Genomic DNA, 27,830 nt, shown 5'->3' with positions numbered 1-27,830 from the left:
CAGAGCCAGTGCACTGAAATGAAATAGGCCTTTGCTGTGGGTAACTTTACCCCTACGGGAATGTGTCATGTGTGGAGGTTTTAATAATTAATGCATGGTAACCATCCTGTGCTGTTAGCAACGCCATGCAAATGTACAATTGTATATAAGCAGTAAGGTACATGATCATGTTAGATTATTTTGTTTATGGTTAAAATGTAGTGCATTATATATATATATATATTTTTTATATATATATATATATATATATATATATATATATATATATATATATATATATATATATATATATATATATATATATTTATTTATATATATATATATATATATATATATATATATATATTTATTTATATATATATATATATATATATATATATATATATATTTATATATATATATATATATATATATATATATATATATATATATATATATATATATTTATTTATATATATATATATATATATATATATATATTTATTTATATATATATATATATATATATATATTTATATATATATATATATTTATATATATATATATATATATATATATATATATATATATATATATATATATATATATATATATATATATATATGTACATGCATTTTTATTCATTTTTTTGTTTGTTTGTTTGTTTGTTTAATACATTTACCGGGCCATGTCAAATTAAATTACTCAAAACATACAATCAATACAAGTTACATCTTACTTTTGGCTTTTTACCCTTTTGCATCAACAAGTCCAGAGTGCGCATGCGCCGAGGTCAGGCTAGAAATCATGATTGGCAGCTTGCTGTGCTATGCGCTCTATCCTCTTTCACGCTACTTCAGCACCAGTCGACCCTCAGGTAAAACTTGATAGCACATTTGCAAAGCTATCTCTTTCTAAACGACATAAAAACTCTCCGTTAACCAGCTGCGTAGCGTTAACGGCTCTTAAAATAAAGTTAAGTTTGCTGCTGACGGTGCAGTTTTCTTGGCATTTGCTTGCAGCGCCCACGTTTGGCTGGTGATTCACCTTGTTTTACTCAGAAAGCTGACTGGGCCTCGTGTCTGGTTTCCAGACATGAATTAATCTGCAGTTTGGTCATTTGTGAGAAAGGATAGTACAATGCTTTTGCAGTTGAGTTGGCTAAGTCGCGTTAGCCGCACGTGTTGTTTACGCAACTGACGCCCCTTTTTACGTCAGGACGTCGTTTATGTTTTTAGAAAAGTTTCATGCTTTAAACCGATTAACTCGCTACAGTTAAAAAGAAAAAAAAAAGTAAAAACTTTTTCGAGTTTGATTTTCAATTTGTTGTAATTTTATTTTGTTCTTTTAAATTTTTCCTCCAGGGGACTCAAAGAAGCGTCTCTCTCCTGCTGTGGTCAATGGCAAGGCAACTTGTGATGGTGATGCTGTCACGATCAGATTCACAAATTCTCAAACAGCCCGACTGGACCAGTGGGAAGAAGCAGAGGGAGAGACGAAAGAAGGGGTAAAGGAGCAAGAGGATTGCAACACAAAGTCTATCATGGAGAAAGAGCAGTTGGAAGCTGCTCTGTTTCAAGATATAAGGAATAATGCAGCAATGCAGATGAGTGAAGTGCAGTTTCCCTCACAGGAAAAAGTAGAAGCTCTCTCAGAGGTGGGTGATAAATTGGCTAAGCAAAACAAAGAGGATGAGAGTACTTCTCCATCTGATAATATCAGGCCGGATGATGCATTTGTGACACAAATAGATGACAACATGCAAGAAACTGCCTGTCAAATTCAGGGACAAATGCAAAGATTGGAAGAGTCAGCATTTCCAGTTGAGAAGAGCATACAGGAAGCTACCTGCACACTTCAGGAACAACTACAGATACAAACTTTGAAAGTGCCAATAAATCCACCAAAGGACAGATTGAATTACAGGTCAGCAGAGGAACAACTCAAAGCCCAAAACATGAAAAAGTCAAAGACACCAGCTGAAACTGCTTTTCAAGTATCTGAGTGCTGGGACGAATATGCAGTTCCCAATGCAGATGAAACTACTGGCAGAGTGGGCAGCTCTGAGATTGCATTTGGTTCACTCCTCGCCAACACTGAAACCTGTCTTAAACTTGATGAGCAACACAACAGACAAACTGGATGGCACTTCCCCGTGGGCCCCGGCCTTGCACAAGAGGTACAGTGCCCTCTGTGGCACTTTCCTGCTGCAAGTTATTATCCTCAAATGGAGTCAGTAATGCCCTTTGAAGGTAAGATGTTTGTTTTGTTTTTTGTTTAGTCTCATTTTAAATATTTTTGCAATGTTATTGTTTCTTTTTAACTCGGCATTTACCTAGTTATGTGGAGAGTGTGGGAGGAGTTGGAGGAAGGTGCTGCTGAAGCTGAGCCTGCCTTGCTACCCTTCCCATTTGAAAAGACCTCAATAGACTTCACCGTCATGTCCTACAACATCCTTGCTCAAGACCTACTAGAGTTAAACCACCACCTATACACCCACTGCCCCCTGGAGGTTCTGGACTGGAGCTACCGCTGCAAGCTCCTGCTTGAGGAAATAGAAAAGTGGGCACCGGATGTCAGTAAAAAGTCACCTTTTTATTCACTTATTTGTCTAAAAATTGGAAGGCTTTATACCCAATCTTACATGGTCACTAATAGTGTCTGTGTTTTTTCTTGTGTGTAGATATTATGTCTTCAGGAGGTTCAGGAGAACCACTACCAGGATCAGCTGCATCCTGTTCTTTCTCAGATGGGTTCGTCACCTGAAACTAAACCGTAAAATAGTGACCATAGGTGATATTTTGACGTCACTCATATTAAGCTCATCTTGTTGTCTAGGTTACACCTGCGTGTACAAGAGGCGCACAGGTACCAAGACGGACGGCTGTGCCATTTGTTATCGCAGCAGCTGCTTCTCTGAAGTCACAGTGACTAAATTGGAGTTCTTCAGACCTGAAACAGAGCTGCTAGACCGGCACAATGTAGGCATTATTCTGCTGCTTCAGCCACTTGTAGCCCAAATGGCAAAGAAGGGCCCGCTCCTGTGTGTGGCCAACACACACCTACTCTTTAACCCCAGGAGGGGTGATGTTAAGCTTGCTCAGTTAGCAATAATGTTGGCAGAAATTGACACTGTGGTCAAGTCCTGCAAAGCCAAAGGTGAACATTGTAATGTTGTATTGTGTGGCGACTTTAACTCTCTTCCACATATGGCTCTGTACCAGCTCATTACCACCAATGAGCTCTACTTCCAGGGACTGCCAGCGTGGATGGTGAGAAAATACAAGGCTCGGTAGCTTACTAAATATAACATTAAGCTGTTTCTATATGATTTAATGTTAATTTGTTTTTTTTTTAACACATACATTAAGCTCATTATTTTCTACTGTGATGTTTTCAACACCTAGTTAGAACAATTCTATCTATGTTTGTCCTACAGGTATCAGGCCAGGAAGACCTCTCGTACAAGCCCAGTTGTTTTAGACTGTTTGCTCCTTTGTGGTCCAGCTCTCTGGGAATCACTGATACCTGCCAGTACACCGCTGTCGACAATGACTTTGAGAAAGAGAATAAGAAATCCGGTCAGGGTTATTCTTTTTTTGTTTGTTTGTTTGTTTGTTTTTAGAATCCTTGAAATGTTTATTCAAATAGTGGGTTCAAATTTATAGTGATATCTTTTCTCTAACTTGATTAATCTGTTTCTTTGGTGTAGGGAAGTATCGGTACAGCCATGACTTTATGCTGCAGCTGCGCTATTGTCCAGCAGCATGTGTCCGTCCTCAGGACCTGGAGATGATTCCAGCAGTCACTGATAACACCCCAGGTAGTAGAGAAAACACAACATCATTTATAGTTATTCTATTCTATTCTATTCTATTCTATTCTATTCTACTGTCATTTGGCAGTCACTTTTATCCAAAGCAGCTAACGTGTGAAGTGATCAACAAACCACAGCTGTTAACTTGACAGTATGTCTTGTTCGTGGAAAGAAGTCGTAATATTTACAAATAACTTATTCTGGCTTGTCTTTTCTTGTTTGCAGATGCTTCAAAAGAAGATAAACACAATGATAGAAGGTCATTTTATCTGCGGCTAGTTATGTGGTGCAGTAAATATAGGAATTATTTCATTCTTAAGATTCTGCCATTTAGCACACACATTAATGTGTACAAAAGAAAAAGAATTGATTAAATAGAAATGAGATTAGTCTGAAATGTTATGTGTTCACAGGTTCAGTCAAAAGTTCAGACATTCTATCCGACATCATTTAGACCTGGAATCGGTCTATAAACACTTTCTACCCGGCTCTGGCGCTCCAGAGGTTTCTACCCTGCACTCTGAAGGCGGAGCGACTGTCGACTACATCTTCTATTCCCCAAAACGCACAGTTGCCTCCAAAGAAAAAGGTATGTCAACAGATCCTGAAGTGACCGCTTCTCTCAATGTTGAATCTTTGATTACTTGATTGATCTTTTCTGCAGCTGATGGGGAGTTTGCAAATGAAGGTCTGAAGCTTCTTGGCTCTCTCTCTCTCCTGTCTGAGGATGTCTTGTGGTCAATGAACGGACTTCCCAATCACATATTCCCTTCGGACCATCTCAGCCTGGTGGCCCGTTTCCAGCTGGACTTTATTAGTTAAAGTGAAGAGGACGATGATGCTGAAAATGATACCTTCTGGCTGCATTTATACCTTTTTATTTTATAGTGACTGGGAAGAAAAGAAGTTGGATTTCTTAGTGTTTGGTTAGATCATGAGAAGGTTAAGCCAGATAGTAGCCACTTTCCTCTCTTTCAATTTTCATACAAGGCACAGACATAATTATTTTTACAGTTTATATGTATACAGTATGATGGAACAAAGAAATGCTGTATTTATTCATAATTACTCCACGTAGGTTTGGATTGATCCACCTGTGCACACAAAAAAAAAGAGTTGCATGTTTTTCTTTTTGTTTTGTTTTGTTTACATCCAATCTCCATTAGGGCTGCACTTAAATGAGAATGAGAGTGGATGTTTAGGAGGAATTGGCTCAAGCTCACAGGAGAAAAAGAAAAACAAACATGCTGCAAGAGGAAGCTAGAAGAAGAAATCTATTTGTATTGGATAAATTGGATTTCTGGTCTGTTTTAGTCACATTACGTGGCAAAAAAATTAATGTCAAAATGTGAATTTTTAAGAAAATAACAGTGTCAGGTGACCTAATGATTTGCAAACAGCCCACTACAACCAAACCACAAAGAAACTACAGCAGTAAGATGTAAGAAATGAATGCTACTCATTTATGGATGCTGTACTGCATCATCAGCCTTATGTCCTCGTGTCTCTGTCCAGCAGGTCCCTGCTCAGCTTGTCTACCTCTTGTTTCAAGTGTTTCCACATTCTTCTGCCTGCTAGTGTTCCTTTATACATTCTGTCAGACACACACACACACACACACACACACACATTTGTTTGGCCCTTTAGTCATTTATTCACCTATGACCAACTTTTTCAGCGTGTTTCTGTGCATTTTGCTGCAAACTTGTGCATGTGTGTTTTTTAAGAATACCATATGACTTCAAGCTATTAAGGTAAATAGTTTTGTAAAGGAGTGAATGTTCATATTTTTGTTATTCAGTAAAGGAGCGGGACATATGCTGATATACATCCTTGTTCCTGGTAATTTAAGGCTGCAGAGCTTTGACTGACTGGCATTTGTTAAGTGATGCTATAATGTGTGTATTCTTTATTTCAAGATGATTGCCACTGTAAGCTTTCATTTCTGCTGGGATAATACACTGACTAGTTAGTTTTGCTGTGGCAAAAATACTGTTCTTTTTTTTTAAGGGTACATATTTTTTCCATTTGACAAAAATATTTTCCATTACTGTGTGAAAACTGTTTATCTCAGAAATAATTCATATAGTGGCATTAAATGATTCAAACATCGTCTAGTTGCCTGGTTTAGTACTGAAATAGTGACCTGAATGTCTGCCCATCCCACTGCTCTGAGGCACTTACAGTGTTCATGTGTGCGTGATTGATGTTTGAATGAATAATTTATGTCTTGTTGAGCACAATACATGATGGCACTCACTAAGTTCGTCTTAAATATTGTCTGTAGATGATTTGTAAATGTTTTTATTATCAATGGGACTATTTAAACTTATTTTCCCTATTCTCTCACATTATTGCAAATATTGATATAATCTGTAGATTTATGTTTCATAGGTACCCCTGTGGCATACATTACATGGAAGGACATGAAGTGGGTCAGTAGGGATTTAACCAAATAGGGCATTATTTTTACTTTATTCATAACTCATAAACACTTGTGTCAAATCTGTTTGACTTCTTGAATCATCTTGAAAGGATATAGATTTAAGTCTCCAATGGCTTCATAATTCAGAAAAACAGCTGGAACATTGTTATTCCTCATTAAGCTTATTTGGCAATATTGCAACAGATTCTTGGCAGTCCTTTAGCTGTCACAAAGCTTCCTAGGTTTATAATTAGCCTTTGCACCAAAGTGGAAACATGCTGTCTGTTTTTAATGCAACTCTACAAGGCTTTTTTCCACTTCCACATCCAGAGCAACTATTGCATTACATAACTGCAGAAAACTCTTAAGTTTTGTCATCCTGGTCTTATATTTGTAATGCCACATAGTCCCACTTGGTCTGTTTTAATTCTCTTGAGGCTTGTGCTTCCCTTTTATAGAGTTGTTGGCATTGAATTTCTTTTGTATAAACCTAACAGGGGTCTTGTTTGGATCGCTTAGTCTGCTCTCATCATCATCTGCCTTGGTGCTTAAAGCTGCCCTTCAGCTGAGGACACCCCGTGTTCCAGTTGGATGAACTGGTTGACAAAAAAAACTGCTGCAATTTCCTGCCTGACATCCAGACGAGTCAGTACACTGCACCATCTTAAAAAATGCACACATTCTGGGGTTTTTGGACATGTTTTAATAAGGACATGGTGTGTTAAATAACTAAAAATGAATAAAATCTCTCAACACAAACAGGAATTACTCTTTATTATAATGTAAATCAGTTGTGTTTTGGTACAAAAAAAACGTGGTACAGAGCACTAAAATGAAGGTGGACAACACCTACTGTACAGATAAAAATGTTGTCTGTAGCAACATTTAAAACTGTGGTGAATATGAGGTTTTTACCAACACTGAAGGTAGTATAAAATGACAGAAATTCTAATAAAAATACAAAATCCAGATAAAAGTGCTGTAAACAAACTTTTTTACATCTTTGCTTTAAAGTAATTCAGCCACTTGGAAACAATTTAAGGCAAGTGAAAGTTGCTACAAAAAAAAAAAAAAAAAAAAGCTGAAAATAAGAACAAGTGTATCACATGAATGCATCTGGTTGCTTTACATTTTTACTGAATGCAGCCTGGCTCAGTCAGTCGCTATGATATTTGTCATTCTGATAGTTGTTTTGGTTCATGTGAAAGACTTTATACTCTGAAGTCTAAATGATTCATCATCAAGATCAACAGAAAGAAAGTAGAATGCTAAACACGCTAAACTCTGGTAGCTGGAGGCCCGTTACACTGGTTTTTTTTTTGTTTGGTCAGGAAATAAGAATGTAGGACTGGATCATAAAGAGTTTTTTCCTTTTCTCTGAATTTTCATACAAGGCACAAGGGCAGAGGTTACTAGACATGTAATCGCTGCCTAGCAGAATCTAAGTGGTTTTCTATTACAAGACATATCTTTGCACACATACAGTACAACCTCACAGATTACAGACAAGCCTACGGCACAAAGACCTGTCATGTATCCTGTAGAACATTTAGAAGAAGCGGTGCTTCTTCTCAGTCTCAGGGAAGCATGTCGTACTGTGTTAAAGTAGAAAATCTTCACAAACTTAAAAAAGAAATTGGACATATTTCCACACATTTACTCCCTCTTTTCATGAGTTGGGAGCACTGCCAGCACCAATTACTGTGAACAATGCTGTTGTAGATAAAAGCCTGTAATAACACAGGAAAGATGAATGAGGCATTTGTTTCAGGAAGAAAAAGTTGCTGGTGGCCTACTCAACACTGCACCTTGTGAACAGGCCCATGTGTACATAAACAAGTTCGAATGGCCCCATGAAACAGGTGTGTGGGAAATTTCACAAGCAAACAAACCAAATTCTTCTTCAGACTCGAATTTGGTATCCATTAATGTCTGTTGATGACTTTTGTTCCAAAACCTTCTTCTCTCCAGAAGGACTGCAAGAAAACACAAATATTACAGAGGTTATGCATATATGGCGTAAAATAGAATTAACCGAGGGACTACTTCTTTTGCTTTAGGTCACTATATCCATGATAATAGCGCTTGCATTTTCCAACACACATTCATGGCATGTGCTCCATCATACCGTCTCTCTACTCGGCTGATCCTCCGGATGGGGCTGCTTGGTCCTCTAAGAGGTGAACCCATGCTGTTTCTTCTGTCTTTGGTAGGAGAGGGAGGTGCCGGCTTTCCTATCTGCAAACACAGTTTGCAAAATAGATCAACTTAACTACAATTTCAATCACTTTAAAAGCTTACAGAGATGAGTTAATGACGTTTATATCCTCCCTGTCCTGAGTGCTTAAACCTGTTCCTGCAGAGCACTCAGTGTAAAAAGACCAGATGTTGATGGATTGAGCCGTCCATGAACGAGGCGCAGCAAAGAACATTCAAGACAGCGCATCAGTTTTATTTCCCACTGTGCTATGCATCACGGCTGCCCTCATTATGTTAGCATAAGAGGTGATGAGAGAGCAATGCTTGAGAGAAACTGCCTCTCAAAGAACAGATCAACTAATTGTCATTGTGCATGAAGAAACAGCAAGGGCTGTCCATCTGCTAAGACTAATTATTGCTTCTCATTATGGTCTTAGTTCTGTTAGAACACTAACAGACTATTGCTGTAATTTGTAAAACAATATGTATTTTTAAAAAATTTAACATAAACAACAAATACTAGGTTTTAAAGCTCCAGAGCAAAGGACAAAACTGATGATAGCAAGAAAAAAAAAGGAACAATAAGGAATAAAATAAGACAGCAAAGCTTTAGCAAATGTGGAGAATTTTGGTTAAACGTCCCCATACCTTCAGCCTCATATCTCGAGTGTGTCTCTCCAGGTCCTTCCGTAGCTCGTCCTTGCTCAGCTTGTCTACATCTAGTATCGAATGTTTCCACTCTATCTGCTCCACGCTGTGAGGGTCGTGGGACACGTACTGGCCGATCTTGACCTTGCGTAAGGTGTGCCAGTAGCCCCTGTAGGCTCGTTCATATTCCTGAACCAAGTCCATCAGTGTTCGGAACTCCAGGGGCTTGAACATGAGGTCTTCCCTTCGGCTCATGCCCAGTGCGCCAAAGCGTCCCCCACTGTGAACTCCCAGCACAATGTGGTAGAAGTGGTTCCCTGAGAAATGAGACTTAAAGCTGAGAGGGAAGCGCTCCACACCTGGCATGTTATTGGTGAGGTAACTGTATCAAAATCAAGGAAATCCATGGAGACATATGAAGACGATATAACATATAAAATTCCTTTCAGATCATGTAGTTTTTTGTTTTTTTTTTTAAATTATTATTGGAAGTTATTATTAGACAGAACTGTCAACGCATGTTGACTCATGAAAAGGACAGATTGAAAGGTCTGGATCAAGGCAGGCTTCAACATTGTGCAGAAAATCCTTCTGCTGTGTCTGTTTTATCTGAAAATATCTTCACAGATTATGTCTGCCAAAAACAGCCTGCACTCGCTGAAAACAAAAGGACCATTAACATCATTTGAAGACATCATAGTGCAAAAAATATCATGCAGCATGCTCCGTAGCTGTAAAGATACATCCCCAGGATCACTGCCTCCAAACATTTGATTGGCAGAGCCTCTCGTGTCATCTCCTTTGCGATGTCCATTAACCTGTGAAAACACAAACCTAATCGGTCATTTCAAGATACAAACGCAGCAGGTTTTTTTGTGCTACCAGCTGCACGAACAAACCGTTATAGATTTCATGCAGCTATGAAAAACAATATCCATGAGCCAGTGAAACTGAATCACATAGAGTGAGGTCAGTATAATAGTTCCTGGCATCCACTGACTGGCATTAGTTCCTCCCAAAACCCTGAGGTACGCTAGAAATACACTTAATCCACATGCATCAGCTGTCACTGGCTAAGCCTTAAGAAATGATGAAACAAACACCATCCTTGTTAACCTGTGACTGAAGCCATGAGCCTCTGTGAGGACTAATTTAAGGGGAGATTTGCTTACGCAGTAAGAGGACGGCTTTTCTTTATCTCAAAAAACTGTGTTCCTGTGTGATTGTACCTGGAAGATACGGTTAAGGTCATACCATGACAGAGTAATGTGACACTGCTGTGGAGGGCAAAACGGCTTAAGTACTTTGCTATATTCATACTTTGCTGATTAATTATAGATGAATGTCTTCCCTAAATGGAAATTCATTTTTTGCTTAAGAATTAATGTAGTATGTGCTCTGCCCTACATTGCACTTCTGATCATTGTCCCTTATCATGAATCTGTCATAAAACAAACTGTAATAAACATGTATACACAAGCTTAAACATCTATTACAATTTAAACATTGTTAGTATTTAATTACACATTTATAGCAGACAAATAATCACAAACCTAAAAATAAATTATAATGAAAAATACTCAATGTGCCAATCATGGCTCTAACCACTAACATGGTGAAAGGATACTGCAATTCCCTGATGTACTTCTGTATGGCTTCCAGACGTGTTGGGATTGGGGTTGTTGGTTGATATGTAGGCACACTTGGTACTGGAATCTGTGGGACAAACAACTTCACTGCCACAATACAATCCCAATGTTCTCTGCAGCTGGAGAATGAAGTCTTGTTTCACCTCTATGCTCTTCTCTATTTGGTTTAAATGAATGACTAGAGTATCTTTGTTACTTTATAAGCTGTGTCATGTGAATTGAATAAATTGTACTATTCTTTGACCTCTAAGATATCTATAAAATCCAAATATGTCATACAATGCAGCTTGGACACTGTTTACTGTTTGTTTTTTTTGTTTTTTTTTTTAACAGCAATTACTGCACATGAAGCAGCAAATAATCCATTACTTGTATTGACTTTAGAGGCACTTGGGAAATAAACCAGCCCAACACTTTTCCACAACAAAAACAAGAGGTATAAATTTGTCTTTCCCATCACGTGAAAGGTCCAGATTGATTGTATGAAAATCAAAGTGCAACCATCGGCTGCAGCTTCTGTATTCTGTACTTTACCTTGGGCAGGTCAGTGGCACCCCTGATCTCCTTTGCCAGTGCTTCACCAGTGGGGTGGATTCTAGCCACATGGCGCCACATCCTCTCCCAAGTCTCTTCATCCACCGGGAGGCCTCCTTTATTCACATAGAAAGGTACTCCTCCATCCCTCAACTCTTCTTCACCTTCATCCTCCTGCTCCTCATCCCTCTCCTCCACTGAGCCCGCAGTAGCCTTCAGCATCCCTCCTTTGCCAGGTACCCAACAGAGTCCTGGAACAGAAATGTCCTGACTGATACCTTTGGTCCTTTTCTGGTTAATCGGCTTGCAGGTACAAACAGGTTCCAACAGCAGATGGCCAACTCATGGCATCCAGCAGATTATGGCATCAGTGTCTCACAAAGAAGTCAGTGCACTTGTGATTAAAAGTGGCGTTATTAAAATTAATGTAAATTACTAGAGCGGGTTAATATCAATAGGTGATTTCAATGGGTTATAAAATTAATATTTTTTTGCAAGGGTAAAAACAGACTGTTGTAAGTGTTCGACACTTCAGGGGAGAAAAATTCAAGTAGACTCTAGGCCACCGAAAAAGCTGCTCTTCATGGCAATGAATGAATAAGACATGAAGTTGGATTAAGATATGATGTAATGCCTGATTATGTTCAATAAAAAACCAACACAAACCTGCAAATCTAGCGCCTGTACAGTTTGTTAGAAAACAGACTGCAGGCAACAAAGTGTTAGAAATCCTAATTCCTCGAATCGTTAGAGGTCATTCACGCCACTGATATCCAGCAAATCGCTGCTCTTTTCAGATTCCATCTTCTCGACACTCCTCATACGTCAACCACGGCCTGTTTCACCAAATCTTTTCCCATCAAGACACCCGGTTCATTGTTCCTGCAGATGCTCTTCTTGGCTTCTGCGTCCAGCCGCTCAGACACTCCCAGACTTCCGTTTACCACGCATGCGCTGTACTGAGCAGATGATCTCAACAGTGACAAGTGTTGCATTTAAGTGCTCCTCGTTAAAGGTTGAGTATGCAAGACCTTCAATATTTTCAAAATAATTAACTAAAAAAAAAAAAAAAAAAACTACAATCATAATTAGATAGCTTTAAAAAAACAAAAAAACACATGTAGGTTCCAGTCTGTCCATATTTGATGTGTTATTAAATTACAAGTTTAATTATTGACAAAAAGCACTTTTTTTTTTCTTTTTTACTGGTAGGCAAACATTTAAGAATAGTCTTTGTAATTAATTAAACTTGTAATTTAATAACACATCAAATATGGACAGACTGGAACCTACATGTTTTTTTTTTTTTTAAAAAAAAGCTATCTAATTATGATTGTAGTTTTTTTTTTTTTTTCTTTTTAGTTAATTTATTTTGAAAATATTGAAGATCTTACATACTCAACCTTTAAGATATCGACGTGAGATCCGCTGGAAGCATTTCCATAACACCGGGTTAGTACTGGCACAAAACATTATTCAGTAGTGTTTCAGGTGGCGTTTTGGAGAATAAACCTCTTCTCAACAAAACTATGAATCTACATTTTATGTCTGTGGTAAATTTAACCCAATCCTGCAATACTTCTGCTAATGCTTGATAATGTTAAGAAAAACTAACAGGGAAATCATTTGAAGAATTAATTTATTCACGCAAAGAAAGATTAACAATTTCAGAGCAAAGCAAAACATTTATTTTTTCATATGGAAATTCTATTAAACCCATCTGATCCTCTCAGCAAATGAACCAAAGTTCCATTTTCAATGTACACAAAAGAAACACTCAACAGGAATCTTCTGTCTATTTACATGTCGGCTTAGTTGCAGAAATATTAAAACCTTGGAGCACCATAGTCATCAGGCATACGTTCAATATTATACCTGCAGGAATAGAAATAGAGATCATCAAGTCAGCAAAACACATTTTATATGTGTACAGATATAGGACATATTTGGCAGGTTACCTGTGGTTCGAGATGTACATGATGGGCACTCCAGGGATTTTTCTAACCCTTCTCTTTAGATCTCTGTCCACAGTGGCCAGGATGTAACACTTGTGCTGCAGAGACAGTTTGAAGTAACTGATCGGTTTCCTTGCACATGTATTCATTTTAATTCTGAGCTGAACTTTACAGAAGAAATTGAATGTACCATAAAGTAAGTCCAACTTTCACTACAAAGAATAGGATCTTATTTTTTCGTTTTCACAAAACTTCACATTGCCAGATATGTTGTTTTTTTGTTTTTTTTTTATAAGAAAAATTTTTTTTCTTTTAATCTGCTCAGTATAAGAGTCCTTGTGTTGCACAACTTTTTGTCCCCCTCCACTCACAAACCTCTTTTTCAGCTGTGTTATACAAAGTAATATTGTAGGAGGATGGCAAATGCAACTATGAAGACTGCTTATTTCATACCTTCCATTTACTGTTTAAAATAAATTTCATTGGGAGGGGGTTGTATTGGCCTTTAGTGACTATGCCCTTCCTAACTCATAATTCATTGATGCTTTATCAGGTCTGTGCCACACGTCAGCCATAATCTTCTCTTGAATGTCTTTTTTGCAGCTGTAAAACTTCAGTATTGCCATTTTGTGACTCACGATTGGCCATTTAGTTAACTTGAAATCCTTTTTCATATTACAAAAGTATAAATATATTATTATGCAATCTTAGCTATGTGGGATTATAAATTACTATAAATCCAATACACCACAAGTAGCATCTTTAAAACTTTTTTTTTTATGGTGGGTTATATCCACTATGATTAGGGTTTGAGAATGGATTAGATGTTTTGATGTTACAGTCAGTAATGTGTTTGTGTTAAGAAAACAGTGAACTGTGCCCACACCCTAATAATAAAAGGCATAATTTTCACACAAATGGTTTGCTTGCAAGTCAGATTGTACACAGCGCTGATAAACGCATCAACTGGAGAGTGATTTGACAGGACTGAATTCTGATCAATTTCTGACCCATTGGCCAAAAAAGCCTGATGCTTGCTGGGTTTTTGATAAGACTGAAAGGGCTACGATGGGTCCATTTTATACACACAGTAAGTAAAAAACAGTGTTTATCAATAAATAAACACTAATATTGCATTACATGCATAAAAGTATGAATATAACCATGTAATTAGGTAATTTACCTGTGTTACCCTTTGGACTAAACAGTCATCAGCATAAGTTCCCTTGTGTGTGCATGGTAGGCGCTCAAAACGTGGATCCTTAGCTATTCTACCAGGGGGAAAAAAGGAAAAAAATGTATAAAGTAGAAAACAAGGTATATTTTTTAATTTATTTACTTTTACTCAAGTGCTTTTACCTGAGTGCCACTCTGTATTTCATTCCAAGTTTCTCAATCTCAGCCATCACACAGTCTGTGATATATGGGATACCTGGATTAAATAAAATTTAAGAAACAGAATCAGGAGAAAAGTAATCAAAAGAAACATATTCATTACATATAACACTTAGCTAAAAATATGCTTTAGAACTCTAACACTTACATTTGGCATACAGACAATCCATCATAGACTGAACAATGTCGAGTTTGGCTTTGATGGAGAAGTTAATAAAGTTGGTGTCGATAAGAATGTGGTATGGAGGGCCAAGCTGAGTGTTGTACTGGAAGAACAGGCACGAAGGATACTTGGGGCTGTGGAAAGAGTCAAATAAAACAAGTTATGAAACCAATAAGACTCTAAGCAGTTTTTTTGGGGGGAAAGTAACTTACACTTCTCGTTCCTTAAGTTCTGAGGGATCCTTCTTCTTTTTCTCCTTTGCTTTAGCACGGTCTTTTTCTTTTCTACAAAATAAGTGAAAAGTTAGTGTTTGCACAGCTCTCAAATATCACTATATTAAAATCTGGTAATAAATATGACAAAACTGAGAAAGAGGGTTAAATCTGAATTTAAACAGTAATATAAACAGTAATATAAACATTAATAAGACTTACATTCTTTGATCTTTCAGATTAATCATCCTCTTCATTGTAGCATACCTCTTTGTTTTTTGTTTACCCTTGATAACGAAAGGAAGCATAAATGTTATAAACCAAAGACCACATTTAGAAAGAAAAAAGCAACTACAGTATAAAACAACAACAGCTTGAGGAAGGAATTCGTGAAGCTCTTCTTTACATGGAAAACTACCACTTGTAGAAATGACCCTCTAAACTTAAACATTACCTTAAAATACAACATTAGCAATCCGAATGATAAATTACTAGAGTAAAAATCTTTAATATTTGAATTTTTAATAGCTGGCGCTTTAACATTACATACTCTTGATGCTGTGCTAACTGAGCTAATGTTAAATTAGAAAAAACGTTTGCCATGTAAGTCCAAAATACACCTAACTAGTCCAAAATACACCTACCTACACGGTATACCAAACTTACAACAGACAAAAAATAATTAATATGTGATGTACTTATAATATAAAAAGAATCTTTACCATGTTTTTAATTTCAGGGTTCTCGTTTTCTGAATAAAGCTTGCTCCCTCGCCCCTCGTGTGTCGATACGTCATCAAACATCGACGCTTTTCTGCGCATTTTCCGGTTGCTATGCTATCAGCTGACAAACGAAGGTAAATGTCTAATTTTTTTAAATTTCATTAATTAGTTTAACCTCCACAGAGTGTGACTTAATATACACTTTGTATTGCAAGGAAAGTCGCATGCACGTGCTAAAAAGTGTGTCTTGATAAGCACTACTGGCAAGTGATTATATTTCTGAGATGACGCTAGGCTAGCTATTAGCATTGTGTTGTCTGTTTATCCAGTGCTACCACAGCAGGTCGTTACTGAGATGCTAACAGTCGCCACAGCTTTACTTAGCTTTCCAGTTGTCAATAGACTGCGAGAATTGATGATGTTGCAGTTACCCATTTCTTTTTTCGCGGTTGGTATTTATTCGTTTTTAAGGTCACTGACGGAAATAATAACTGTACAAAAGCTGTAAGTTAAAGGACGTTGTTTGTGTTATTTTCTGATTATTTTTTTTTTTTTTTTTTTTTATGATAGATGCAACGATTGATATTAGTAAATGTTTTGAAATCTGAGCTAGCAAGACCAGACAGGTCATCATTATCAGTGCAAGACAGATGCACTGGATTGTTGCTGTCGGAAGGGATTTAGAGAGCAACTAGATTTAGATTGACCTGGTTTGTTTAATAGAGTTTAGTTAGACTTTAATCACCTTTCTCTAGCTTTAATTTTCATACCCTTTGCTTTAGACGTAGTGTAAGTTTTTTTTTTTTTCGTTTGTTTTGTTTTTTAACTTTACATTGCTGCTCTTAATAACGAACATTTTCTTCGTAGTAAATAGTTCAGAGCAGCGCTTAATAGCTTGCGCATTTCCATCCCCTATGTGTTTCTTACAAGAGGACATTTCCTGAAAACTTCTATTATCAGTGGATTACTTGTATCTAGGAGTACTAAACACCATTCTGGTTTGCTTCAGGGGGTTTAAATAGCCCAGTTGTGTGGCAGTTCTGTGTGTACGGAGGGGTCTCGGTGAAGGCTAAAAGATGGTCTGATGGACCGCCGCTTCTTCCTGACCTTCCTGTTCTGCTCAGTGTTGTGGGTCTTCTTCTGGGAAGCTCGCTGGAAGAGAAGAAAAGAAAGTCAGATCGAGGAATGGCTTCAAGGACACAGTCTCTCTCAGTACAAGTTTTTATTTGAAGGTCAGTGAGATCCAGTTTTGATTTGGATATTTTTCTTACCAATACATTATAGAAATAAACTTGATGGCTCTGACTCGGGAGCAGAAAGTAGTGACGCGGAATGAGTTTTTGCAGGACTTCCATTGAAGTAAAAGTATGTTATCTGGATTTGGTTACCTTAATTCAGCCATGTATCGGCAGTTTCTTTGACCATATTCATTACACTTTGGTGACATGTTCTGTTTTTAAAACATGCTTTATAAATAAAGTGGATTGGGTTGGGTTTTAGCATTAGATTCCCAGTTGAATCTAATGATAGAAAAATGTTAAGTATAAATGTCCATTCCAGTAGACTTATTAGGCCTCATTCAGGACATTACTGGTGTTGTTTTGTTGGCCAGTATGTGTATGAGAATTTTTATGTGCAGTTCATGTGTCATCCAGATGTACAGACACTGGAAGAACTGAGTCTGAGTGCACTGAGTCGTCTGGAAGAGGTGGTGAAGGAAAGGCAGCGCTGGAGGGAAATTGCAGAGGCTCACATCCAGCTGCTCAGAGACTTTGCCTTCCAGGAGTGGCTTTGCTCCCAGAACCTGGAACACTATTACCATATGTAAGCAATGAAACTTTCTAACTTGAACATTTACCCCAATCTGGTATGCATTTGTGAACAGCCTGTCAGTATATGGAATTAGTGACTTGTTTGGATATCATACTATAAATGATGACTGTGTCTACATTGCTATTATCATTATTTATTGTTGAACGACACGACGGTTGCAGTCGTGCTTTATGAATGTTGGTTACATTTATATATGTCCACTTGAGGGCAGCCTTTCCGTTCATGGTTAGCTGAGTTTGCTGACACTGAGATGTGTGGCTGCAGTGTTTCTGAGGGTCACTGCAGTAAAAAATATTCTTTTGAGACCCTGCAGCAATGCAGATGTGTGTGTGGAATGGTTCTCTTTTATTAAAACAAAATCAACCTAACAAACAGGACTTTTATGGAAACTGCTTTCACACAGCAGAATAAACATGTCTAAAGGTCAAATATATTTTAAAAACCAATACCATAATGTTTAAATAGAAAACAGTCTAACTTACTGAAATACATACAATGTGAATATATTAAATGCATGTTGCATTCTGTCAGGACTTTATTGTTCTTTTGATTCACTAGAAATTTATGTCTATTGATTATGTATTTGTAATGCAACATAATGAAATATTTAATCAGTAACAAACTCTGCAGTATACTAGCACTTGAAGTTTAATAAACTTTTTTTTTTTTTTTTTTTTTTTCTAGAATGGTCTATTTTTCAGCCAAAATATGCTCAAAAGTATCATCTGACTTCCACAGTAAGCCATAACATTAGTACAGAACACAGAAAAATCAATGACAAAAACTCAGTTCTTTCTTTATCGTGGTAATGAATCAATATGAAATGTCTGTTAGTTTTCGCACTCAGTTGCACAATATTTAGCAAATGGAGAAGTTAAAGCTGAAGACTTAAATATTCTTTTTTTTTTTGTTGTTGTTGTTACTTCTCAGAAAATGGGTGTCATTGGGCGTTAGCTTACTTACAGATGAATAAAAATAAAGAAGTGCCACACTGTGCCCGTTGTTTCTCTTATTTTTCTGTGCAATATACACAAAACTGAGGGCAATAAAAATGCTGCAAAAATTACTTGTGGTGGCGATAACAGTGTAAAGATGTTTTGGTTTTTTAGTTAATATTTTATGTTGATCTGTGTGACCATAAAACTCGTGCAATAAAAGAAAACATAATTGCAGCAGGTGCTCAGTGCGAGTAGTGTCAACAGACAGAGGATTTATCTCACAGTAATGACTGCAAAAAATATGTTAATGCTATTAAGATATAACAATTTACGGTTATTACTTTTTTAAGCATTTTACAAATGTTTTACATGTGCTTGTCTAAAGTTAGCATTCTACATACAGACCATTTAAGTATTTTGCAATGTTCAGATGCTGCTTAGCTCCCTTTCTTGTCACTGTCAACATGACATGTATGTTTAGCTGATAAGACAGAGGTTCCCATAATGAAGAATTTTACATACTGCTTGATGTTACTTTTGTGTATGTGGCTCTAAGTGCAGTTGGAGCAGGAGACTTGCTCAGTGGACATTTAGTTACAGCAAGTCATGTTGGGCTGCATTTGTGAAGGCCTAAGAAGAAAAGTATCTGTTGTCACTTTGTTGACTTACATGTTTTTCCTTTTGTTTCCTGCTGCAGATTGAAGACCTTAGGTTGTATGAATCTGGATGACTTATCTCAGTTTGACAGTCAACTGCAGCTCTCTCTAGCTGCCTGGGGCTACTATTACGAAGACTACATAAAGTTGTCTACGGGCATCAAAATTCTCCAGACGTCAAGGGGAAGTCGGGATCAAGACTACGAGATCCGGCTGGTACACAGCCTTGCTGAGAGGCGTCTGAATGAGAAGTGGTCGATTGGTGAGTCTCTCACACCATTTTTCTGCCCTTTTAAGGCTTTAGGTTTTGGCTCCCTGTGACAGCTGTGGGTTATCAAGAGGCATTTTTTATTCAAGGTATAAACAAGAGATGGATTGCTGTTTTGCTGAGAGGTTTTAAGTGTTATTGCAAAAGTCAGATCGTTCAAGTGTTGTCATGGAGACATCTACCTCTGAAAAACAACTCATTGACTCCTCCAGAGAACAATTTTAAGATATTGTAAAATAACGTTTTTACTTCCTTGTTAACATTCCATATTTTTTTTTTTTTTAGCATTAGTTTTTATTTCGTGTTGGACAAAGCAGAGTTTAATAAGAAGAAAGTGAAAGGAAGGAAAACAGCTCAGTGGTTGGAATGGTTTTATTTTTATCCAGAACAGGAAGTGATCTTTGATTTAATTCTTCACCTTGTTGTTGTCTCTTCAGCGGGAGCTTTCCTATTTGGCTGTACTGTGGCGCTGTGCTTCTTGATAAGGGACCTCATGTTTTACGTGATTGGTGAGTCCAGCATTACCTGTTACCTAGACTGGTATTACTGGGTTGATTTTTATCTCTTGACAACTTGTTCTTCCTCTTTTTGCATAGCTAAACTTGCATTTGCATAGCCTTGCAGCTACATTTTTAGAACCTCATGATTGCGAGTTTTTATTCTTCCCTGTCTTTCTTTATTCTTTCTGGTAGGTGGAATTACTGTTTCCATCATAGCGTTTGTCTTTACCATCAAGTTCCTCTGTGAGCTTGCAGCAAGGGTTGTCAGCTTCCTACAGAATGAGGATCCAGGACGACGGGGAGACCGCAGCATCTATGACTATGTGCGGGGCAACTACCTCGACCCACGCTCCTGCAAGGTTTCGTGGGACTGGAAGGAACCACAGGAAGTGGGGCAGACGATGAGCTTCAGAGTGCAGGTAGTTCTGGATTCCAAATATTTTGAGGCTAAAATGTTACACAGACTGTATCCAGATTTTCTTTTGAAGCGCATCTGTTTGCACCTTTTTTTGATTTGGCAAAATTACATGTCTCCATTTAAAAACCAATAAAAATAGCTTGTTTTATCAATTTGATGTCACACAAATTTTCTCATCTCAGCTCTTCTACAAGAATGGTCAGCCTTTCCCCGCTCATCGACCTGTCGGACTGAGGGTCAACATCACCCACATTGAACTGGCTTTGGACATCCCTGTGACGCAGGAGGTTCTGCAAGACCCAGAGTCCAATGTAGTCAAAGTGGCTTTCACAGTGCGCAAGGCTGGTCGCTATGAGGTTGCGGTGAAGCTTGGTGGCCTCAATGTGGCCTATAGTCCTTATTACAAGATATTCCAGCCAGGTCTGTCTATACTGGATATTTACAGGAGCCTCTTTTTTTTTTTTTTGCTATTGTTATGTCAAACAAAAATCAACATTTTTGGCTGATTATTGTTTTGCACATTTATGCTCCCCAGGTACAGTTGTTCCATCCAAAACCAAGATAGCCTACCACTTCTCCACCCTGGTGCTAACAAGTGGCCAGCAGCACACTTTACAAATTGAACCCAGGGACGAATATGGAAACCCAACCAGTAACTCCACTTCTCTCACTGATGAAGCCAACTACAGCGTCCATGTTCACTCTGTAAGGGAGAAAGTCCTTTCCTCTTTTATTTCATCTTCTAATCTCACTTTCTTTCTTTCTTTCTTTCTTTCTTTCTTCTTCTTATTATTATTATTTATTTTTATTTTTTTTGTCTTGGCTGTTATCGTTAAAGTGATAACTTGTATTTTTTTCACCCCTCTGTGAACACCTGCTGAAACTGTGGTTTTTCTTTTCCCAGCTTGGCACAGTAGATGATGACAGCCTGGAGGACTTCTACAGTAAGTCGGTTTCACTAAACAAGCAGCAGTGTCAGGTTCTGCTGAGACTAACCCTGAGGAAGACGGGCTGTTTCAGAGCTCGGATCTCTTACAAGGATCAGCCACTCAGCAACGGCGAATTTGACGTAATTGTTCTCAGTGGTGAGCCGCCTTTACATCTTTAAGAAATATCAAAAAGTCTAAAACGTGTTTCTGACCCTTTTTCTTGGAACCATTGCCCTCTAAGAGTTTTTAGGCACACTTGTATTTTTTAAAAGCCTAATACTATATTGCAGAGAATGAGAAGGCCTGTGTGGAGAAGAATGTGTCCACTCCAGGCATAAGCATCTACTTTGAGGCATACCTGTACAGTAGTGGGAACTACAGCAGTTCTTCATGGCAGTTACCAGCCTCCTCTTTGCTGGCTCCTCAGAGGAGGCCCTCCATGGGAGAGGAGGAGGAAGAGCATGACTCTCCTGTGGAGGGGCAACCTGAGAAGGTGAAGAAACCAAAAAAGGTCTACTGTTACATATCGCCAAAGGTAAGGGAGATGTGTAAATGTGAGGTGTTATTTATACTTTTCCTGGTTCTACATCAACTTTGTTTTTATTAATATAAGATGGCACTGACTTGTGCTCTTGTCAAACAGCAACTTTCTGTCAAGGAGTTTTACCTGAAAATTATTCCATGGCGCCTTTTCACCTTTCGAGTATGTCCAGGAACAAAGGTAAGCAGAACTCTAATAAAAATCCCAAGCAAGGTGCTCCTTTGACTGGATTTCACCTCATTCATCCAATCTTCCTTTCCAGTTTACCTATTATGGTCCTGACCCAGTTCATAAGTATCTAACTCTTGTGGTGGATGATGGGATACAGCCTCCCGTGGAGCTCAGCTGCAAAGATAGGAACATCATGGCTGCCACCTTCATTCGTTTCTTGCACAAAAACATTGGTTTGTTTCAGTCTGATGCAGAGACTGTTTCTTTGAAACGCAAAACGTACGTAGTACTTTGTGGAGACTGTAGCAGTAATTTCATGTGATATCTTATAGGCGGCTCCGAAACCTTTCAAGACAAGGTGAACTTCTTTCAACGTGAACTCAGGCACATCCACTCCAAGAGACCTCGCACCAAAACTTGCCTAAAAATCTCTCGACACGCCATTCTAGATTCAGTGAGTGTTGGTGCCTTGCTGCTTTATAAAGCTGTTTTTCATCCTGTGCAGTCTGAAAATGAGCACTTCCAAACATGATGTGAATCCTGTTATAATCTTGTCATCATTTGTTTTTGGGTTTTTTTCCACCAGTCACTAAAGGCTACAAGAAACTTCTCCGTATCAGACTGGAGTAAGAACTTTGAGGTTGTGTTTCAGGATGAGGAAGGTAGGCTGAACTTATTTAATGTGGTTGTTTACATGGTTAAGTTCTAGTTAAATGTTTTAAGTTTGTTCTGTTATGTCAAATGGTGTCCTTAAAAACAAAACAAAAGTGGATTTTAAGGAGTCTTGTTAACAGCTCTGGACTGGGGAGGTCCTCGAAGGGAGTGGTTTGAGCTGATTTGTAAGACCCTCTTTGACACATCCAACCAGTTGTTCACCCGCTTCAGCGACAACAACCAGGGTCTTGTAAGTTAGTTTTCAAACCATTTCCAAAATCAGTGCTTAGTCTTCTTTTAGCTGCATGTTGTTTAAAGACTTAAAAAAATGACCTTTCTTTTTCCAGGTGCACCCAAACCCTGACAGGCCACCCCACTTGCGGCTGAAGATGTATGAGTTTGCGGGGCGCATCGTAGGGAAGTGCTTGTATGAGTCTGCATTGGGTGGATCTTACAAACAGCTGGTCCGAGCTCGCTTTACACGTTCCTTCTTGGCTCAGATCATTGGCCTCAGGATGAACTACAAGGTATGGAAGATTACCACAGACGAGACGTTTGTCTTGTTGGAAGGTTCTGTTGTCATTATTTATCCTCACATGTCAGCTGGTCTGTCTCATCGCTTGAACATTCGTCATGAAATGTGATTTGTTTCTTGGGATTATTTACACCGTGGCAAGCCAGTCAGCGTATTGTGCTGTTTATCTAACTCTGTGAGATTTCAAAATAGCCCACCCAATCTTCTTTATATCCATCCCCTCGGGAGGAAGAAATGCCATGTTTATTTAAAAACATCATTTTCCCATGTTTTCCCCTTTTGTTTTCCACATGCAGTACTTTGAGACAGATGACCAAGAGTTCTACAAAACTAAGGTCTGCTTCATCCTAAACAATGACGTGAGTGAAATGGACCTGGTGTTTGCTGAGGAGAAGTACAGCAAGTCGGGACAGCTGGAGAGGGTGAGGCAACGCTTTGGAAAAGAACCTCCCCTTTTATCCCTGATGTCATTTCACAGTAGATAGAAGCAATAAACCAAACAAAAAGAACGGTATTGCTTGTTTGGCAAGAATCTTGTTTTTCTTAAAAGAAAGGGGAGTGATGAGTTTATACCATGGTGGATGTGTAGAGTTTGTCATCCGTGCCTTTCTGTTTTGTTTTTTTTTTTTTTTATGTTGTGGTTTAGTATGAAATTTAGTCGAATGTGCTAGACAATAGCCGGCTTTGTATTCCACATGTTGAAACTGGTGAGTTTAATGACCTTTTCATAATTGGATAAATATGTTGGTGCATCAAAATGCTGCTTTAAACCTTGAAATAATCACTCAAATAGTTATGAATCAGAAGACAAGGATGTGCCAAATGGGGATTTTTAAATGTGTCTTAACTTTTACATTTCCTAATTTTCTCTCTGCATGAGGTGCTGTTTCATATATTTTCTTTTAATGTATTTATATTTATATGCTGCCTTGTGTTGTTTCCTGCAGGTAGTGGAGCTGATATCAGGAGGAGCTCAGATTGCTGTTACCAATGAAAACAAGATGCATTATCTCAACCTGTTGGCCCAGTACAGACTGGCTAGCCAGGTGAGGGATGAAGTGGAACACTTCCTGAAAGGTAAGGAAATAAGCACAGCTGCGCTTTTCCACTCTGAGCCAAATCTGTTCATTCAAACTCTTCTGTAATGTGCATGTAATTAGTTTAATTTCCTGATCTATTGCAGGGTTGAACGAACTGGTTCCAGAAAATCTGCTGGCCATCTTTGATGAGAATGAGTTGGAGGTATTTGTGGTGTTTGGTAGTAAAATCCCAGAGATCTTTAAAAGAGCCAACTGGTAATCATGCATGTTTTCCTTGTAATCCCATCAGCTGTTGATGTGTGGCACGGGGGACATAAACGTGCAGGACTTTAAAGCCCACGCTGTGATTGTTGGAGGATCCTGGCATTTCAGAGAGAAAGTATGTCTTGGAATTTTTTTTTTTTTTCTAGCAGGAAACGATGTACATTCTTATTTATTTATGTATTATTTTTACTGCAGGTAATGAAGTGGTTCTGGGCAGTGGTCTCCAGTTTCACCCAGGAAGAGCTGGCTCGTCTGTTGCAATTCACCACTGGCTCATCTCAGCTTCCCCCCGGGGGATTCAACACTCTTTGCCCCTCCTTCCAGATCATTGCTGCTCCCACACACAGCACTTTGCCCACTGCACACACCTGGTAAGTACAGGCAGATGGAAACACTTTACACCAGCAGTGTGTTAGTGTACCTGTCAAATACATGTAGTTTAACTGAAGAATAATTTTTTTGAATGATTCCCAATAGTATTTTTGCGCAGTGTGTTTAGTTGCATCTTAATATTCCTGCTGCCGAAGGGATTTTTAATGATAACAGAAAGATTATGTTGGTGGAACTGTGCAGTTTATTTAGACAGCGGTAGTCTTAAAACATTTTTAATAGCATTTGAAGCAAAATCAATCTGTGAAACTGTGAAATCAGCTGGATGACACTTAAAAGTACTTGTATTTCATTTGAGTTTTTTTTTTTTTTTTTTTTAATTTTTTATAAAGCTTAAATTAAAAAGCATGAGGGCCACAGTTGTTTTGATAGTTTGCAAATTCTACATCCATGTTGTAGAGATTAGCTGACTGTTCTTCTCTGTGCAGTTTTAACCAGCTGTGCCTCCCTACCTACGACTCCTACGAGGAGCTGCACAAGATGCTGAAGCTGGCCATCAGTGAAGGCAGTGAGGGCTTTGGGATGCTCTGACTTGTCCTTCACTGGCACCGTGGTTCCACTCAAACATGTGGAAACCAGCACAGCTTCACTGCCGTGGTGTTCTGCATTTGTCAACATACAGTCCAGCATCTCGGCTCAACCTATATATTCTCTCTATTCAGGAAGTTCCCCGAAGACTGTGTTGAAAGTGGGACTGAGTCATATGAACTCTGAACACTACTGTGTGTATATAAAGTATCTCCATTTTGTTTTTAATAAAAAAGGAAAAAAAAAACAAAAAAAAACAACATTAACTGCTAAAGGTGAGGTTAGGGCTAGTTTTACTCCTGAATGCAGAGTTTGCTTAGCTTTATATGTTTCATTGACAAATGATGCAGGAACAAAGGCTCTGAGTTATAAACTATTTAACAGCTTATTTTGCATTTTGCAAACTGAGAAACTCTTAAGTGCAACAGCAGCCTCCATGTGATGTGGGTGACATGTGCACTCACAGCACTTTGGCCTTAATTGATCAGGGACTGATTTGTGTATGTAAATATATAATATCACTCTTTTATTTCAATATTTGTATATATGGGTGTGTAAACATAGGCTTTCATCTTATTACCTTTTGATTTGACCTTAGAGGAGAAGGGATCTCGTTGTTGGTGCACGTTTGCCAGGTTGAATTATTTTGCTTTTCCAGTTTGAGGTGGCGGGAAGTTTTAAAAGAAGCCAAGGGATTTCTGTGTCTCTGTGATTTTAACTTATTGAGAAGTTACATTGACCTATTTTGTTGAACATTTATGTTCTGTTTCATAACCTGCCTTATTCACGTCCTTTGCCTGAGAGTGGTGCTTTAGGTGACAAAAGCGTAGTCAAAAAGCAGTAGTTTTATTGTCACATTTCTGATAGTACATGCAGGGGTTACTGTGGAAGACTGTGTTGGTTGGATGTTGATTGAACCCATATACAACCAACATTTTGTTAAGATTTTCCTTCCTCATTCTCAACCTTTTATGGGTTTACCTCAGAATCTGCCACCTATGCATCCCCTGACAGCTGTGTATGTTTTCATGCATGTATGGAAACACATGCACGTACACTTTGCTCATAGTTGCTTCCTTTCAGTCCTCACCGTACGACCTTTAGCCATATACTCCCTTGTACTTTGTAAATTACAGGAAGGTGTTGTTTGTTTGGGAATATATCCTGTTTGTTTTTTTGTTGCACTGTAAAACTATTTATTTTTAATATTGTCAGTATAAGCCAACATTTGCTTGTTCCCTCTTTTTTTTTTTTTCTGGTTATGATTTTGCTGAAAGTGTTTACATGATCATTGGCCATGAAAGAATGTGTGCTGCCAGTCAGTGTATTTTTAAGGAAAAGAGATGCTTAGATCTAAAATAAGAAAACCCAACTAATGAATAATACTGATACCTCTCTGTAGAATTTTAGTTTTAAAATGTTCAATTTCCCCAGCAGAGCACTCTAAATGCAGTGCAAAATCTGATATTCCTTTCACTGTTGGTTATTTTCACAGTCCCACTTTGAGATTTAGCTTGTTGAACAGCAAATACATAACACTTAGAATAGGCTAATTAGCTGGCCTTAGGCAGTGTTCAGATGTTTATATAAGGATTTAAAGACTTGCTTATTTGGGATGTGCAATGCTGACTTGATGTGCTGAGCTGAAGACTGAATTTGAAATATACCATAATACCAATGGCTGAGATCATATTTATCAAACACAAGAGGTCAAGTATTACGGACATGAAATGGCTAAGCAAATACAAAGGAAATATTTTTCTGGTTTTATGTTATTGCTCGATGTTTTGCTTTTTTTTTTTTTTTTAGGAACATACACTTGTCTTTTTTGTTTGAATGGGTTTCTGGGTTAACTGGGTTGAGTGAATTTTAGCCATGTAGATATTGTGATATTTGCCTATGACTTTAAAGCTGGTAATACCCTTTTCTTTTTTTACTTTTAATGGCAAGCCTCTGCTGATGAATGTTTGAATATTTTTCTGGACTGTAAGTCCTTTTGTTTATTGGAATAAAAAAAAAATCTGGAATATGGTTTTATTTGTGTTTAACTGTGAAGTTGTGCAAGCTAGACAAGAAGTTTGATGGGTGGTGGGTGAGTCTGGTTTGCTTATAGGTGCAGTATTGATTGTTTCTTTGGCAGTTCTGAAAAAGAAAGCTAGTTAGTTTTGTGCATTAAGACCTCAAAATTCCACAGTTTGTAATAATATCAGTGTCTCTGGATCCACTCTTTGCATGTCTTCACTTCATCATGGTTTGCAGGTATTCGTTTAAGCAAGGCTCTCTTGAGATCTCGAAGCATTTTATCAAGGTCAGACCACTTAGGAACTTTGTGGCACCTTGATTGTTATCAAATTTTAACCATTCATGTGAAACTTAGATGGTTTGCTTGGGATTGTGTCTCAATTTGGACCTAAATTTAGCTGTGAAACGGATGCTTTTGTTTTTGACTAAGTAATACCTTGGTATA

General features: G+C 38.0%; 4 protein-coding genes across 6 annotated transcripts; 2 read left to right on the top strand and 2 right to left on the bottom strand.

Moving 5' to 3' along the window:
- The first annotated feature begins 776 nt into the window (after positions 1-776).
- angel1 (angel homolog 1) lies at positions 777-6,144 on the top strand. 3 transcript variants are annotated; one of them, XM_079262400.1, is made up of 11 exons: positions 777-856; positions 1,344-2,231; positions 2,319-2,554; positions 2,663-2,732; positions 2,818-2,960; positions 3,204-3,251; positions 3,419-3,560; positions 3,692-3,802; positions 4,022-4,082; positions 4,210-4,385; positions 4,461-6,144. In XM_079262400.1, the coding sequence occupies exons 1-11, from the start codon at positions 787-789 to the stop codon at positions 4,616-4,618; spliced, it is 2,103 nt and encodes a 700-aa protein (XP_079118526.1). In that variant the 5' UTR covers positions 777-786; the 3' UTR covers positions 4,619-6,144. The 3 variants fall into 3 exon arrangements, with proteins under 3 accessions (XP_079118526.1, XP_079118524.1, XP_079118525.1); XM_079262398.1 differs by having other exon boundaries at positions 2,818-3,251; XM_079262399.1 differs by having other exon boundaries at positions 2,818-3,251; positions 4,022-4,055; positions 4,461-6,143.
- A 1,925-nt stretch (positions 6,145-8,069) lies between these two features.
- vash1 (vasohibin 1) lies at positions 8,070-11,473 on the bottom strand (the record flags this gene model as incomplete). The annotated part of the gene is made up of 7 exons (XM_079262199.1): positions 8,070-8,197; positions 8,350-8,459; positions 9,069-9,450; positions 9,812-9,886; positions 10,241-10,297; positions 10,696-10,784; positions 11,252-11,473. 7 exons carry the CDS (start codon positions 11,471-11,473, stop codon positions 8,125-8,127), a joined length of 1,008 nt encoding a protein of 335 aa, XP_079118325.1. The 3' UTR covers positions 8,070-8,124.
- Positions 11,474-12,975: 1,502 nt separating this feature from the next.
- On the bottom strand, positions 12,976-15,771 carry fcf1 (FCF1 rRNA-processing protein). Its single transcript, XM_079262353.1, has 8 exons — positions 15,699-15,771; positions 15,199-15,263; positions 14,977-15,048; positions 14,750-14,898; positions 14,566-14,638; positions 14,390-14,477; positions 13,210-13,304; positions 12,976-13,126 (listed from the first exon to the last, which is right to left on the bottom strand). Exons 1-8 carry the CDS (start codon positions 15,699-15,701, stop codon positions 13,078-13,080), a joined length of 594 nt encoding a protein of 197 aa, XP_079118479.1. The 5' UTR covers positions 15,702-15,771; the 3' UTR covers positions 12,976-13,077.
- Positions 15,772-15,782: 11 nt separating this feature from the next.
- Positions 15,783-27,311, top strand: arel1 (apoptosis resistant E3 ubiquitin protein ligase 1). Its single transcript, XM_079262352.1, has 22 exons — positions 15,783-15,832; positions 16,708-16,930; positions 17,354-17,522; positions 19,167-19,387; positions 19,831-19,902; positions 20,086-20,312; positions 20,494-20,731; positions 20,847-21,016; positions 21,216-21,396; positions 21,531-21,775; positions 21,884-21,961; positions 22,044-22,185; positions 22,285-22,406; positions 22,539-22,614; positions 22,747-22,856; positions 22,954-23,133; positions 23,438-23,563; positions 24,089-24,218; positions 24,325-24,383; positions 24,471-24,560; positions 24,641-24,816; positions 25,264-27,311. The coding sequence occupies exons 2-22, from the start codon at positions 16,783-16,785 to the stop codon at positions 25,364-25,366; spliced, it is 3,063 nt and encodes a 1,020-aa protein (XP_079118478.1). The 5' UTR covers positions 15,783-15,832; positions 16,708-16,782; the 3' UTR covers positions 25,367-27,311.
- The last annotated feature ends 519 nt before the right edge of the window (positions 27,312-27,830 follow it).

Source organism: Telmatherina bonti, assembly GCF_933228915.1.
Source record: "Telmatherina bonti genome assembly, chromosome: 22".
NCBI classification, from domain to species: Eukaryota; Metazoa; Chordata; class Actinopteri; order Atheriniformes; family Telmatherinidae; genus Telmatherina; species Telmatherina bonti.
This window is presented reverse-complemented; position numbering and strand designations above follow the sequence as displayed.

What these genes read in the sequence shown, in the direction of transcription:
- angel1 (XM_079262398.1), top strand. Translation starts at nt 787, where the DNA reads ATGATTGGCAGCTTGCTGTGCTATGCGCTCTATCCTCTTTCACGCTAC. An exon ending in TAGAAAAGTGGGCACCGGAT is followed by an intron (nt 2,555 to 2,662) that starts GTCAGTAAAAAG and finishes TCTTGTGTGTAG; the next exon opens with ATATTATGTCTTCAGGAGGT. An exon ending in AGTCACTGATAACACCCCAG is followed by an intron (nt 3,803 to 4,021) that starts GTAGTAGAGAAA and finishes TCTTGTTTGCAG; the next exon opens with ATGCTTCAAAAGAAGATAAA.
- fcf1 (XM_079262353.1), bottom strand. An exon ending in AATCTGAAAGATCAAAGAAT is followed by an intron (nt 15,049 to 15,198) that starts GTAAGTCTTATT and finishes CTTATTTTGTAG; the next exon opens with AAAAGAAAAAGACCGTGCTA. An exon ending in TAGTCCAAAGGGTAACACAG is followed by an intron (nt 13,305 to 14,389) that starts GTAAATTACCTA and finishes CTGTCTCTGCAG; the next exon opens with CACAAGTGTTACATCCTGGC.
- arel1 (XM_079262352.1), top strand. Translation starts at nt 16,783, where the DNA reads ATGGACCGCCGCTTCTTCCTGACCTTCCTGTTCTGCTCAGTGTTGTGG. An exon ending in CGATGAGCTTCAGAGTGCAG is followed by an intron (nt 20,313 to 20,493) that starts GTAGTTCTGGAT and finishes TTCTCATCTCAG; the next exon opens with CTCTTCTACAAGAATGGTCA. An exon ending in TTACAAGATATTCCAGCCAG is followed by an intron (nt 20,732 to 20,846) that starts GTCTGTCTATAC and finishes TATGCTCCCCAG; the next exon opens with GTACAGTTGTTCCATCCAAA.